Consider the following 16,078-nt stretch of genomic DNA (forward strand, 5'->3'; position numbering starts at 1 on the left):
CTGTTACTATATGGTCGCTAAATTATGAATTACTAAATGGTAATTATACTGTACTTCTGTTAAAAAGTTTGAGGCTACGCTAATTGCATACTGAATCAGAAAACAAATACGACCTCACGTTGTACCAATCCTACTTACACACTGCCTCTTAAACTTTCATCTGTCAGTTTTTCGGTTTTCTGCATCCATAATAATTTGAGAGGTGCTTTGACGATTCAGAGTCACCATACAAGCGAAAGCCAAAATCCAGAATAACGTCACTTGCAGCACAGAGCACTTTGTGATAAACAAACAAACAGTGTGTAATGTAAACAGGGATGGGCTGCGTCTGAAACTGCATACTTCCATACTATATAGTATGCTAAAATCAGTATGTGAGCCAAGTAGTATGTCCGAATTCATAGAATTCAAAAATCAGTATGTGAGAAGTAACCGGATGACCTACTACTTCCGGCAAGATTCTGAAGTGCGCATCCCATGTAGGCAGCTTCGGACGCAGCCATGGTTGAAACCACTGTTGTAGCCTACTGTATACTGGTTTCTATGCCTAGCATACTTCTCTGCTTGTGTGAATGTGTGTCCATGACTTAAATGCTGGTCTTTTGAACATTGATTTTTTCAAAGAATCAAATAAACCTATCATGGTTTCATCAGTACCTGGATGGGAGACCAGCAGGGGGTGCTCAACCGGCGGTCTGTGTGAGTCCTAATGCCCCAGTAAAAGTGAAGGGGACACTATACTGTCAGTGGGCGCTGTCTTTCGGAAGAGACGTTAAATCGACGTTCTGACTCTCTGTGGTCATTAAAAACCCCATGGCTCCTCTCGTAAAGACCCGGGTGTCCAGCCCAAAGTCCCTCAATCGGCCCTTACGATCATGGCCTCCCAATCATCCCCATCTATCACTGTCTCTCCACTCCACACAATAGCTAGTGTGTGGTGAGCGCACTGGCACTGTTGTCCTGTGGCTGCCGTCACATCATCCAAGTGGATGCTGCACACTGATGGGGGTGTGGATCCCCCCCCATTATAGTGAAGCCCCATGATTGTGGCCATACACAATAAATAGGTTATATGAATATCCATTACAATACATTACAAGGACTTAAATCACTACTAATTTCAAATCAAGCACCTTTGTCATTCACACCCGCAGCATATGTAGAACCATGAAAGTCGTTACTGTTCTCAACATTCCACTTACACTTAATATTGGCATTACAATATTAGAATAATGATGATGATGTGTTCAATGTGTCATTTTCCAGAATTTAAGTTGTTTTAAAAGAACTTCAAAGAACTGGTAATATTCAAACATGGTTACAGAAAAATTGATTAAATATACATTTTTGTCATAGTTCCTGTACAAGATTTTATTTTACTAGTTTTAAATTAATAACTTCTTAATAACACCATAAACAAATTGGCTCCAAATTTAATTAAAGCACTTTCAAAGACGCGTTTGTTTTGAAGTAATTTCCAGACCTTGAATCCATATGTCTGAAATTCAAGTACTTTTTAAGAAATGTCCTGATAGGAAATGTCTTTTGAGATCTAAAATCCAATGAATTCTGAAGGATTGTCATTTGACGCTGAAGTAATGATGCTGAAAATTCTGCAATCACAGCAATAAATTGAATGTCTATATATAATAATTGTAATAATTTCGAAATAGAGCAGATTTGACTAAATTTTCATTGGCAACAGATTTGCAGAAATTACAACAGTATCCAAATGGAGCTAATAGGAACTTAGTGAAGGCGGTGTTAAGATTTTGCGGACAGCGAGAACGATATACTTGCTTGGGCTTTGACTCTCAAAACTCCCGCAGAGCTGATGCAATGGTCTGTCATGACGGAACGCCTGCAAACCCTGTGCGTTTTTCATATGCAATTATTTGGGAATATTTTAAACATTTACATGGCCTTAAGCTACGAGTGCAATGATGGCTAAGTTCAGAGCAGACGGGTATTGTTAAAAGAGTTTTTCGTTCTCTGGTGAACCTGTTTTGCCTGTGTTCTTCATAGTGGTCCTGTTGGAGGACTTGGTTTCGAAGCCATCCAACGTGAGCTCCTGGCACTCCTGAGAGACTTGGGTTTCTGGATCTAGGATGTCCACTGGAGACTGATTCCTCTCCCCACATTCTGGATAAACCGAGGCCCATCTCCGAGGTCCGTAGGTGCCTGTGAAAAAATATGGAACAATGAATAAGAAACTTTACATTTGCATTAAATGTATTTATGTTGACAGATGCTCGAAAGCAACTTCAGAAGCAGTCAAGATCACATGATCAGTTTGCATTTATTTAAACTGGGAGACATCCATGTAGAGTTTGGCCATTAATTGCGATTAAAAAAACTAAAATTATTAGCTTTTCTCTATGCAATTTACATTTTTTATTGTATTTTTTTATCCTGTTAATACAAACCCTTTAAAATCTGAATCTGAATCAGAATAAGCTATGTTCGCCAAGCTCAGGATACATACAGAACATACACACATAGACATCAATACATCAACACAGAATGACATTTAAATATTCATTTATTCATTTTCTTTTCGGCTTAGTACCATTATAAATCAGGGGTGGCCACAGCGGTATGAACAGCCAACTTATTCAGCATATGAGGCTCGAACCAGAGACTTTCTTGCTGTGAAGCGATCATGCTACCCATATATATATATATATATATATATATATATATATATATATATATATATATATATATATATATATATATACTGTATATATATATATATACACACACACATACAGGGCTTGACGTTAACTTTTTTGATCACTTAATGGCTAGTAGTTTTTTAGCCACTTGCATTTCCACTAGCCACAAATTTGCTGTTGGATGCATGAATTTGACTTTGGAATGCTAAAATTACTTGATATAATTTCACTTTTTCGTGTGTTGTGTATGACCTTGCTTAATAAGCATGAGCAAATTGGTTGTGATTTCATGTTACATTGCAATTAGTTTTTATTTTAGAATTTTCAGGGTTTAACATTACATTCATTCATTTCCTCTTCGGCTTAATCCCTTTAATAATCTAGGGTCGCCACAGCAGAATGAACCGCCAACTTATCTAGCACATGTTTTACACAGCGGATTGCCTTCCATATGCAACCTAGTACAAGGAAAAACCCATACACACTCACATTCACACACACACTTTTACACTGCCAGTTTGGAGGATTTATTATTCTCAAAAGTCTCAAACCAAAAAGATTCAAATGGCAGCGCCTGCTAATCGGCGGAGAATACGGTGAATACCGCATGTCTTTGGGACTGTGGTTGAAACGGGTTCTTTTTACTTTTTTACTTTTGTACATTTTTAAAGCTGTACTTTTTTTACTTTTACTTAAGTACAAAAGTGTAGTCAGTACGACCAGAGTCTTTTAAACATGAGTATCTGAACTTCTACTTAAGTAAAAGGATGTGTGTACTTTTGCCATCTCTGTCAGTAGGAGATTATTACACAGTATTAGTAATATTAGTCATTTTATAGATTTTAATCACCCTAAATGTGTCAAGGATTACTCACTCACAAATTTTTTCTAATTTCCAGTTATCACACACTGATGTATAGAGCTCTTTTTTTCCTTTTATTTTCATCAAAAATGTAATTTTGCTTGCAATATATGCAGGTTATTTCCCACTTTTCACATGGCTTTATTAAATAATGTTATTTTCTATTTTTTTAATGAAGCTTGCTTAGATTAAAACGTGAAAATGTGAACTTTTTTCACAAGAAGTCTTCATTTCATGCCTTGCTTTCAGTTTGAAGTATTCATCAAATAACAATAATTAGTTTGTTTCCTTCAATTATTTTAATATGACAAAGAATATAAACATGATTTTTAATTACAAATAAATGATGTCCCATTTTTATTACTATGTTTACAGTACAAATGATAACAGAATGAACTATGGCATATTAAGTAAATAAATAAACTCTTCAATAAGCAAAATAGAGGTAGTGTTCAATTAATTGAGGTTTTGATTATAGATCAGCCCCACATACGTGCATTTAAAAATATACCAGTGAGCTTTTTTTATCAAATAAAATTATGATGTTTTCAGAGCATTTCTAACCAATATAATCAAATTTTCCTTTACTTGTTCATTTTAAAATGTCATGTGGCGTGGCGAATGAAAAAAAAAATCATGTAATCTCTCGGTGAGCATGTGGCCTTTCAATCAAAAAACAGCATGCGTGATGATTTAAAATAAATTTGCAAAATGCAGCATAAAATTGTTTTAGATGGAGTGCATCATGTCACACGCCAGGACAGAATTGAATTCCTTTGTTGCCTAAACATTGGCTCATCTCACCCTCTCTACCGGTTGATGGAAAAGTACACATTTGCGATGAAAATCTGAATTAGCCCAAACACCAACGCGATGCAAACTTTTAATGCACATAAATCTCTCTTCTGGTGATGTATCATTTGATCCCCATCAGCCATCTGTGTTGGCCTAGGACAGAGAAATATGAGCACACATGTTCAGTAAACATGCAGCGCTAAACTGATGAATGGTTTCATTACCAGTGGTGGCAGACGTATCAGAGTCCATGTCAAAGTGCTGTATGTAAATTGCCTCCTAATGGTTAATGCTTTGCGAATCGAATTAAGTCTCCCACACAGTATATGAATAATAATCTGTGACATGCAGTGGGTTGCGGTAAACAGCTATATGTCTGCAAAGTGATTCTTAAGAGCAGTAAAAACAAAGACTTTGCCCTTTAGCAAGCCCCGGGTTCCCACTCTAAGCCAAATATCAAACTCCCAGACTTTTTTCCCTGACTAAAAAGCTCAATTTCCATGACCTATAATGAATAGAAAAACTGTTGTTTTGAACAGTCCCTCCAGAATATTGTGATCACTGAATAAGACTTCTACTCTGGGGTGATTTAGAGTCTTAATTTGGCCAAAGCTTTCTCTGTGTTTCAGCAAATGGAATGATATTTGGTAATAAATCTTATTAAGCCATATATTTTGGGAAAATGCTTTGAAAATTGAAAAAGAATTCAACGATACACTTTGACTATGCAGAATGACTACCATAACAAAGACTCTGTACTGTTGCCCATCTTAAGACCTGTTTGCAGGAACAATGGGAAAAAAATTCACCTGAAACACTTCATCACTTGGTGTTTTCAGTCTTTCAACATCTTTTAAGTGTTGTGAAAAGGAAACATTACAAAGTGGCAAATGCTTTACGGTTCCAAATTTTTTTTTAAGTTTGTGTTTCAAGAACCATGGGAATACAAAAAAAAACAAACAACAGAAATCATGAGGAGCACATTAAATAATGTCACATTTGCTATGAAACACAGGTCAAAATAAATTTAGAAATCGCTACTTTTCTTTTTATTTTACTTTTGATTTGGGGTTGCGATAACTAATTAATAACTAAGAACTAACAGTAAGGGCTCTATTTTGACGGTCCATGCGCAGAGCGCAAAACGCAGGGCGCAAACGCTTTCAGGGCGTGTCAGGACACGTTTTTGCTAATTTAAGGACGGGAAATCTGCCTTGCGCCGCGGCGCATGTTCTAAAAGGGTTGAGTTTATTTTCTTATTGAGTTATAGGTGTGAGAATAAACCAATTAGAATCTCATCTCCCATTCCCTTTAAGAGTCCGCTGCGTCGCGCCAAGAGCGCATTTGCTATTTACAGGACGCAAAGTAAGTCTAAGTGGAAAAAATGAGCATTTCACAAGCAAACAGTTAACAGTTTTTTAACAGAAAACTGTTAAACAGAGCATCTACTGCGTGAGAATGAGAGATAAAGGATCTACTTTCACTTTCGCTCTTGGATAGGGAAACCATTTCGCACAGACATCAATTAGTCTATAAATAAATAATTTTGTTTGTTAAGCGCAAAAATTCGTTTCAAAACTATTTCTAAATTCAGTTCTAATTTCCAGCAAACAAATAAATGAATAATAATAGCAAAATGTGCTCAAAAACCTGAGTTATATCCTAATACACATGCCATGCCCCATATGGTCTAAAACCTGACAGGTGGGCAAATCTAAGCTTGTTTTTAATAAAACAAATATAAATATGGATATAATAAATAAAACTGCTAATAATAATAACATTATACAAAAGCAAATTGTTATGAATGAACTGAAAAAGCCTCCCGAGATGAAGACATAAAAGCAGTGATTTTTCATATTTATGTAGGCTAGAAAATAATATGTTTTGTAATATTTTAATCCTTTATATTTATATTCTATATCTATTCTTAACATATCCTATATATATCCTTAATATTTACATTTTTTCATATGTAAAGATATTTGCCTATTGCTCTCTTGTGCATATTAAGCAGTGCGTAAGCAAGGCGCAACTCTGCGCTGGAGTTTAGACCGGGTTAGTTTTGGTCTAATGAAAAATATATATTATAGATTCTCAAAATAGCAACGCGCCAGCGGTCCACCTCAGAACGCCTTCCTTTTTAGACCAGAACCCCTATGGGCGCAAAAATGAGCGCTAATGCATTTGCTATTTAAACAGCGTAGTGCAACGCCTCAAAACGACTCTTGCGCCCCAAACTATAAAAGACTACTGCGCCACGCCTTGCGCCACACTGCGCCGGGTGTAAGTTAGGGCCCTAAATCTGTGTATATTTTCACTGCAAAACATCACAAGAAAGGCTGGAAGTATAGAGAAAAGTCGCTACAGCCCTTTTAGGCTGTAATAAATGTAATTTATTTTCTCACAAAATCCAAAAGGGACTGGTTGAGCACTGAGCCGACAAAAAAAAAAAAAAATAAAAAAAATAAACACACCCACAGACTGTTGACAACTGGAAAAAAAATATAAATGGCTGTAAAAAATATCCTGAACAACATGATGAAAAACAAGGTATAGGAGAGAAAAACATTCTGATAAATGTGAAGTAAATTCTAAAATGACTTGGACAAATGCAATATCAAAAACAGCAAACAAAAGATACATGTAAAACCACACTAATGTACACAGACACGATCACAAATCGCTTACGGCACCACAGTAGCTCGCTCACTCACCAGGTTAACTGACATAAAATTGGCGTTTGGGGCTGCCCTTTAAAGGTGAAGCCCCGCCCCTTTAACATAAACCAACATGCACTAATTAAAAGGTAGAAACATCTGTTCATGTATTGGACAAATACAATATCAAATTCCCTGACTTTCAATCTTTGGAATAAACTTTTTAAAATCCCTTGAAATTCCAGAAATTCCATAATGTGTGGGAACTCTGCAAGCTGTGAAAACTTTGCATGTGTGTGTGTGTGTGTGTTTTAAAGTACTGCCAAGGACAAAATGCACACGGCAATATGTTATTATAATTTCTGAAGCACTTATTGAGTGCCTGAAGCTAATCACTCCAATTTCAGCACCTGCCTTTTCAGAGTCACATTAAACAGTTTGCTATGGCAACCTGAATACTCTTAGTCACAAGAAGGTATGAAATTTAACTAACCACTATAATTTCATCAGCAGCCCTGCTCACGCTGAGATTCTTGCTATAGTCTAGATAGTGGAAAGTCTGAGGAGATGAGAAAAGCCCTTACGGGATTGGTCGAAAAAAGGTGTCTGGTTGCCATCACAACGCTATCTCACGTACACACTGCCCTGTGCTAATCCATGAAGATAAATGAAATGCATATTCAAAAAATAGGCATGCGTTTGAAGCAATTTTTGAATATAAGTAAAGTATTTTATGCCACAGGTTCAAAGACACACCAGCACATTAGATTTGCCCTCCGGCTTGAGAGTCTGATCGTGGTGTCAAGAATGATGTTGTCTCTAATCTTCTTCTCTAAAAGTCTGTCGACTCCCAGCTGAGCTCAGCCGCGCTTATTTTCACTGTCGATATACTGTATGACATCCCAATGATATTGTGAGGACGTTTTCACACTAGGGTTTCGCCGTGGACATGTGTCTGTTTGACAGAGTTTGACATGTGTGGGTCGTTGGTGCACAGCAGAGGGCAGAAAACTGTTTTTACACCAACCGAACAAGCTGAAGCCTTGTGTCCACAACAGAAGCTGCTCAAGTCATTTTTCTAAGAGCTACACCAAAATAACCAAATAGGTCATACCGAGTACATTTTAGACACAAATATATGCTGTGATTAATGCATTTTTTCATTGCTATGTATCACCAGCAATTCCGTCTGTCACCTTGGAATTCTAAGGCTCCATCTGCTATGATTTTGAGATATTGAGCTTCAAAGTTTTTGCATTCCATAGCAAACAGTCTGTGTGTAACATTTGTTTTTTAAATTAAAAAGTCTTAAAATGCAAACAACTTATAAATATACATCCCATAATGTAAATAACTTGTCATTTAATAAAAATATGTCAATAACTCAACTTTGACAATAATGTCAGATAGACCCTTATAATTCTAAGATGATGATACACAGAAGAAGTGGCATTCCTTCTTGTGAATTAACTTAAGTGAATAATTCAGTGACGGCACCATGTTTCTATTATTACATATATACACATGTCCACAAAACATTTTTGTTTTTGCAAAGAAACTGCCATTTTTAGTTTTATAAGTTTAAAATGGAGCATGTTTGTAATAAAGACAGTTAAATCGCAATGTAATTGTATAATCATCACAGCCGCATGGTGTCTGTGAGGTTGACGAACCAGGAAGGCTTGTAGTGGGTTCTCAAAGTATGGTAATAATGAGAATACCTCAAACAAATGATGGCACTACTCGCTGACGTAACGTGCAAAGTGATGGTTTATTTACAGCGTACAAGAGTGAAAACCAAAATAACCCAAAAACCCAGCAAAATAACCCAAAATAAAAGTACAAATGAACAGTAAACAAAATATATATGTACAACCACACTTATATACACAGACACGATCACAAATTGCTTACGGCACCACAGTAGCTCGCTCGCTCGCCAGGTTAACTAACATCAAATTGGTGTTTGGGGCTGCCCTTCAAAGGCGATGCCCCACCTCCTTAACATAAACCAACATGCACTAATTAAAAGGTAGAAACATCTGTTCATGTTCTCAAGTTCATTATTTAAAACACACTAGACCCCAAACAGTCACAATTAATCAAAGTAAACTAAAATATATCAACGTATAAAGATATAAACATATAAACATGAATAAATAGATAAATAAAGATAAGTATAAACACATTTCCCCCCTATCCAGAAGACAATGGACTAGTCTGATGAGTCTGAGACGAGGACTGAGTTTATCTGACGTAACACAGCAGAAGCAGACATGCACGTGGGAGCTGTGGGCAGGGAGAGGCAACTCATTTGTATTTAAAGCCACAGCAACAGTTACAATGTAGCAAAATGGATTCTGGAGGCTATAATAAATAATCTGGCAGGTATTTTGAGCTGAAACTTCAGACACATTCTGAAAACACTAAAGGCTTATCTTACATCTTGTAAAAGTGGTAAAATAGGTGCCCTTTAAAGTCTGCCTGAAGGGGAAGATGCTGAGACTCTTATTTGAGTATATTGATGTACTTCCAGCTAACTTTTTGTGCAAGATTCCCTCACTAATCCCACAAATTAATAGTAAAAGTGGTTAAAAGTGGCACAAAAGTGGTAAAAGTGGCAGGGTTAAGAATAATTTGACTGAAGCAATCAAACTGATCTCAAAAGAGAAGGATCTCCACTCTAAACAAACCAACCAATAAACAAAAATAAACATTGTGAATTTTGATTTGACATAGACTTTAAAGCGCCAAAATACCCCCAAATAAAAATGACCTCATCATTTACTCTCCCTTGTCTGGTTTTAAACCTTATTGAGTTTCTTTCTTCTTTTAAAGTTAATTTGAAGAATACTGATGGTACCCATTGATTTCCATAGTAGGAACAAGAAATACTATAGAAGTCAATAGGTACCATCAACCAGCACTCTTCAAAATAACTTTTTTGTGTGTGTTTAATAGATTAAAGAGACTTTTTGGAACAACTCATGGGTGAGTAAATTAGCTTTGGGGTGAAAGATCCCTTTAAGAAGAAATCTGTCAGTGGTTTAGTGTGCTGGCTTGTAATCATGTTTTTAGGAACACTTTGATCCCCTTAGTACCAAGTGAGCATTGTTTTATCACCACAGACAACCTGAGAACTATCCTTTATGACCACAGTAGGATAACACCCCATGTTGCAAAGCACAGTTCATCTCAAACTGAGCAGAGTTTCCAGCACATTGTTGAGTCAATGCCATGATTCATTAAAGTTCTGAAGTTGAAAGAGGCTCCAACCCAGCCCGAACTCACAATGAAATGTAACAATTTGACTTATTCTCAGAAATACGGATTTATACCATTCAATTTGTTTGAAAACATCCATTAATTCATTAATTTTTCCTCAGCTTAGTCCTCTATTTATCAGGGGTCACCACAGCGGAATGAGCCGCTAACTATTCCACAAAATGTTTTACACAGCGGATGCCCTTCCAGCCACAACCCAGTACTGGGAAACACCAATACACTCTCACACACACACACACACACACACACACACACACACACACACACACACACACCACTTCCAATTTTGTTTACCCAATTCACCCATTCATGCATGTCTTTAGACTGCAGGGGAAACCGGAACATCCAGATGAAGCCCACATGTACACGGGGAGAACACTGGCAGAAATGCCAACTGGGACTCGAACCAGCGACCTTCTTGCTGTGAGGCTGTATGAAAATATATGATTTTTAAATGCAGGTGTGCCTCCCAAACCTACCCCTGATTGGGTGATGATTAAATGACACTGAAATGTTCAAATAAGATTGTACAAATTGACCACTAAATAAAAAAACCTATGAATTTACCTTGAGATTGTGTTGCCTAATCCGAGACTAGCAAAGTGTACCCAATAAACTGGCCAATTTGTGTAAATTACACCTCAGTAACTTTGTTTGGCATTCATACATCATGTTTGGATTCATCCATTAGAATAATTCCATTAAAAAGGTGTCCATGTGAGCAGACATGTCGCCTCATAGCAACAAGGTCGCTGGTTCGAGTCCCAGGTCAGTTGGCATTTCTGTGTGGAGTTTGCATGTTCTCCGCATGTTTGTGTGGGTTTCCTCTGGGTGCTTCGGTTTGCCCCACAAGCCCAAAGATTTGCGGTATAGGTAAACTGAATAAACTAAATTGGCAGTTTATGTTTGTGAATTAGTGTGTATGGATGTTTCCCAGTACTGGGTTGCAGCTGGAAGGGCATTTGCTGTGTAAAACATACTCTGGATAAGTTGGCGGTTCATTCCGCTGTGGTGACCCCTGATGAATAAAGGGACCAAGCCAAAGAAAAATGAATGAATGAATGTGAGCATACCTCCTGCTTCACTCATAAAGGAAATGTACTGTCACCAAGTACTGCAGTATCAAGATAACCAGCAGTAGGAGTCATAGAATAATACCACACTGACCTGATATAAAACCCAATATTGGTGCAAGCAATCAAGCACTGAAAACTGAGGGCCCTGACCAATTTCAACCCAACACCTAGGTCTCTAGAACAGGAACACTGAGTCCACAGGAGAGAATGGGGGAGCTCTCTTTTCCATCTGACAGATTAAGGTCAGATCACTCTCCACTGGGACAGACGAAGTCACGGTTCTCCTCTTTAAAGGAAAGGTTACTCCTCTTAGCCAATTAATGAGGGGACAAGTAGGTCACTCCAAAGTTCTTGGCCCGCCTCAACGGTGAGGAAATCTCCTCGGAGCTCTGCTAATTGACATCAATTTTCCAGCTACGCCAAAGCAACTGGTATCTCAGCTGTGATTTTTTTTTTTTTTTGCATTCAGACAACACTGCCGTCCAAGTCCAAGATGATGAATTGACGCTACAATCTGACAATTTTTTTTTTCTCTCCATAGTCACAGGCCAATTAAACACATCCTGAGGGTTATCCTGGCTTTGATTGTGTCTCCTCAGGGTTCCGCGTCTACGCTTTCAGGCTGGCAGCTCAGATCACAGTCAGCCACTTGCTTTTTTTTTCTTCCAGCCAGTCATGGAGTCTTGGTGCTAATATGATTCTTAGATGGATGCTGGATTACCCCTTTCCACCTCCCCATTGATTTCTCCTCGGAGCAGACTTCTCTATTCTGATTTGTTAAGTGCTGGCACCATGCGCCCAAACCAGCTGTCGGTTTCTGTCCCAGCAGGGCTCGGATATCCACACAAAGACACTTCACCTGGAATACTCAATCTCTTCTCCAGATTCAGCCCGCTTTGACATAAGCCCCCCCAAAGCAATGCGGGGTCACCGTCTTCTCTCAAATAGATTTAAAAACACCTGCGCAAAGCCCAGACAAATTCCCTTCCCGCTCTGATCTACTAATTAATTAGTCATCCGGGTTCCTTTGTGAAAAAAAACACAGCTTTTTCTCATCCAAAGCTATCAGGCTATGGTATTTCCTACAGGCCGTCTAACTGACAGTCCACAAATCTTCATTGAACCATTTAATCTCTCCGTGTCACAGACTAAACAATTGGCTCTGTCGCTGTCTTCAATTGTGACAGTGACACTACATCCACCCTGCCAGGCCGATCTGTGGGTCACTCTCTCTTTTAAAAGTCTTTTAGCGTCTCCCTCGCTTTAACACTTTGTTTGTACTCAAGAACCACATACAGTTGATGTTAGAATTATTAGCCCCATGTATATTTTTTAATGCATTCTTAAGAGACCTAATAATATTGGCCTTTAAATGATTTAAAAAAAAATGAAAACTGCTTTTTTTCAACACATAAGACTTTCTCTAGAAGAGAAAACTATTATAGGAAATACTGTGAAAAATTCCTTGCTTTGTTATACATCATTTGAAAAATATTTTAAAAAAAGGGAGAGATAATTTTGACTTCAGCTGTACATCATTCAGCCTCCCACAACATGGTTCAGGTGCATCAATACCTTCTTTTGTGTGGAGTAGGATAAATAAATACTATGACAGTCAATGGTTATCGTCTTCCAACATTTTTCAAAATATCTTCTTTTCAAAATATCTTCTTTCATATGGAGTTGCATAAAGAAATATTATGGAAGTCAATGGTTACTGGCTTCCAACATGTTTCAAAATATCTTTTTTTCAAAATATCTTATTTCATGTGGATTAGGATAATAAAATACTAGGGATGACAATGGTTACTGGTTCCTAACATTTTTCACAATATCTTCTTTTCAAAATATTTTCTTTTATGTGGAGGATAAACACATACTATGGAAGTCAATAGTTACCGGTTTCTAACATTTTTCAAAATATCTTCTTTTCAAATGATCTTCTTCCATGTGAAGTAGAATAAAGAAATACTATGGAAGTCAATGGTTACTAGAGTCCAACATTTTTCAATATTTGTTCTTTTGTGTGGAGTAGGATAAAGAAATACTATGGAAATCAATGGTTACCAGTTTTTAACATTTTTCAGAAAATCTTCATTTCTAAATATGTTCTGTTGTGTGTAGTATTTTCTAAATACTATTGCTTAAGGGGGCTAATTGTATTGAACCTATTTCTTTATACATATAAACTAAAAAAGCTTTTATTCCAGCTAAACAAATAATACTTTCTCCAGAAGAAAAAATATTATTGAAAATACTGTGAAAAAATGTGTATCTCTGTTAAAAATCATTTGAGAAATATTTGAACAAGGAGAAGGGAAAATACTTTAATTTGATCTGTCCATCACTCGCGACTTTTCAAAACATTTCACATTTTGTGTGAAGTAGGATAAACAGACACGATGGAAGTCAATGGTTATTGGTATCAAACATTTTTCAAAATATCTTTTCCAAAAATGTGGAGTAGGATAAACATTTTTTTATTGAAGTCAATGGTTACTGGTTTCCAATATTTTTCAAAATATTATTGCTTAAGAGGGCAAATTAAATTGACCGTAACATGGTTTTAAAAAATGAAAAACGGCTTTTATTCTAGCTGAAATAACACAAATAAGACTTTCTCCAGAAGAAAGAATATTATAGGAAATACAGTGAAAAAATTATTGCCCTGTTAAAAATCATTTGGAAAATATTTGAAAAAGGAGGAGGAGAGATAATCATTTTGACTTCAGCTGTACATCACTCACGACTGGTCACCTCCGACAACGTGGCTCACGAGTTGCGAGATGCAACAGCTTTCATCGCATCGCACTGAGAGATGTGTTGATGGAAGGTGATAGCTGACAGTTTTGTAGTGTCTTCTCGAGTCTTGCTCTCTGAAATGCAATACCTTTTCACCAACACAAAGACGAAACTATCAACTCCTCTTCATAAACTGGGAAAAATGTCAGAGGAGATCTGACAACATCATGAATGGGATTTACAAGGATATTTCACCCATAATAAGGATGCTGCCAACATTTACTCATTGTCAGTGTTGGGGGTAACACCTTACAAGAGTATTGTGACTACAATAGTATATTACTCTTTGCTGTAATACAGTAATATAATGCATTACTAATCATTTTTAGATAATTTTACAACTCACGCAAGTTTTAACAAAGCATTTTAAAGGTCCCATGAAATTAAAATAAAGCTTTTAAGATATCAGTATCAGTATTGTTTATATTTTAGGATATCTATGAGCTAGTGTGCACCAAAGCAGTGACAAAATTCATGTTTAGAAGATATAAAACTGATACTGTATAAACATGTAAAGCTTGCAGTTTGTCACTTTCACATAATCGTTTTTTTCATGTCACCGCATACTTCAGTTTCTCATCATATCGTGACCAATCAAATGTTCTCTAGTATCTGACATGCCCGCCTTCTTCAAGACCTTCACATTTGATGTGCTTGAACTCAACCACTCTCACTGGCAGAGCGGTGAGAAAACAAACACTATTGGCTGTTTTTTTTTAAAGGGGAGGAGCTACACCCTCTTTGTATACAGGAGCTACACCCTCTTTGGAACAAATTTTTAAAAAAGTTTAGGATGCCAAGTATAAAAGCATCTCCAATCATGTCATAAAATATTGTTGTGCATATTGAACTATAATATAATCCCAGTCATAGTTTGACTAACACTAAGTATATATATATATATATATATATATATATATATATATATATATATATTTTTTTTTTTTTTTTTTTAAATAGACATGAGCAAATAATTTGAAAGAGCGCTTTCAATGTTTAAAGCTTTTTATATCATTTTAATATTTAATACAGAAGCTGTCATATGGTCTTATCTCTGTTACATCTGCGATGGGAAATGATGAAATGGAGATCCAAATGCAGTCCAGTGGGTTTATTGTGAAGTGCAGTAAATCAGGAATGATGACATGGTGAAAAAACATGGCAAACAAAAACAAGCTAAAGAATAACAAAACCAAACCTGTGCACACACAGATATCTCAGGGGTAACTAGGAAAACTACTGACCATAAAGGGCAAACAGAACCAGGTGTAAATAGGCAAAGAAACAATTAACTAAAGTGGACTAGGGGGTGGGCACAATTAATAAGACAACCAATTAATGCAAAAACTCAATAAATAAATATATATAATATATATAATAATATATGTGGAACACTGGCTGTTGTCAGACTCTTTGTTTAAACAGAAATCTCACTGAATAATTGAAATTAATGGCAAAAGCTATGTTTGGAAATGTCTTCTTTGGTTCTTTTGAGGTTATTTTGATGAAAGTGAGTTAAAAGTAATGTGAAAGTAGTGTAACGTTACATTACAAAGAGTAAAATTGTAGTTTAACCAGTCACATTGAAATGACAGAAACTAGTAATAAATAATGTAATACATTTAGAAAATGTGTAGTAACTCACTCACTGTGTAGTAACATTTATATATTTATATATTGACAAAACAGTTAAAAATCCCTTACTTTTTCGTGTTTCTCAGAAGTCAGTTTGAAATGATGTGAGGGTGAGATAATAAAGACAGAAGTGTACGCTTTTGGCCCGAACTACTGCTTTAAAGGAACAGTTTGTCATTATTTCGCTCAAGTCTGTTCCAGTCCATATAATTTTCTCCTGCAGTTCACAAAAGATGATTGACACTGCTTTCCCGTACAGTGCAAGCTTACTGTGAGTGACCAGCT

At 36.5% G+C, this 16,078-nt stretch overlaps 1 protein-coding gene across 3 annotated transcripts in view; it reads right to left on the minus strand.

The window, feature by feature from the left end:
• The window catches only part of ca16b (carbonic anhydrase XVI b), a 199,639-nt gene that overhangs the window by 97,626 nt on the left and 85,935 nt on the right, over positions 1-16,078 (minus strand). For all 3 annotated transcript variants that reach the window (XR_015494059.1, XR_015494060.1, XM_087257856.1), the window contains exon 3: positions 2,002-2,181. Coding sequence is in view for 1 of the 3 variants with exons in the window: in XM_087257856.1 (XP_087113982.1) it covers positions 2,002-2,181 (180 nt within the window). In the remaining 2 variants the exon portion in view is untranslated. The remainder of the gene's footprint in view (positions 1-2,001; positions 2,182-16,078) is intronic.

The sequence above is a fragment of the Danio rerio genome, chromosome 6 (assembly GCF_052040795.2).
Source record: "Danio rerio strain M-AB ecotype USA chromosome 6, GRCz13ab, whole genome shotgun sequence".
Taxonomy (NCBI): Eukaryota; Metazoa; Chordata; class Actinopteri; order Cypriniformes; family Danionidae; genus Danio; species Danio rerio.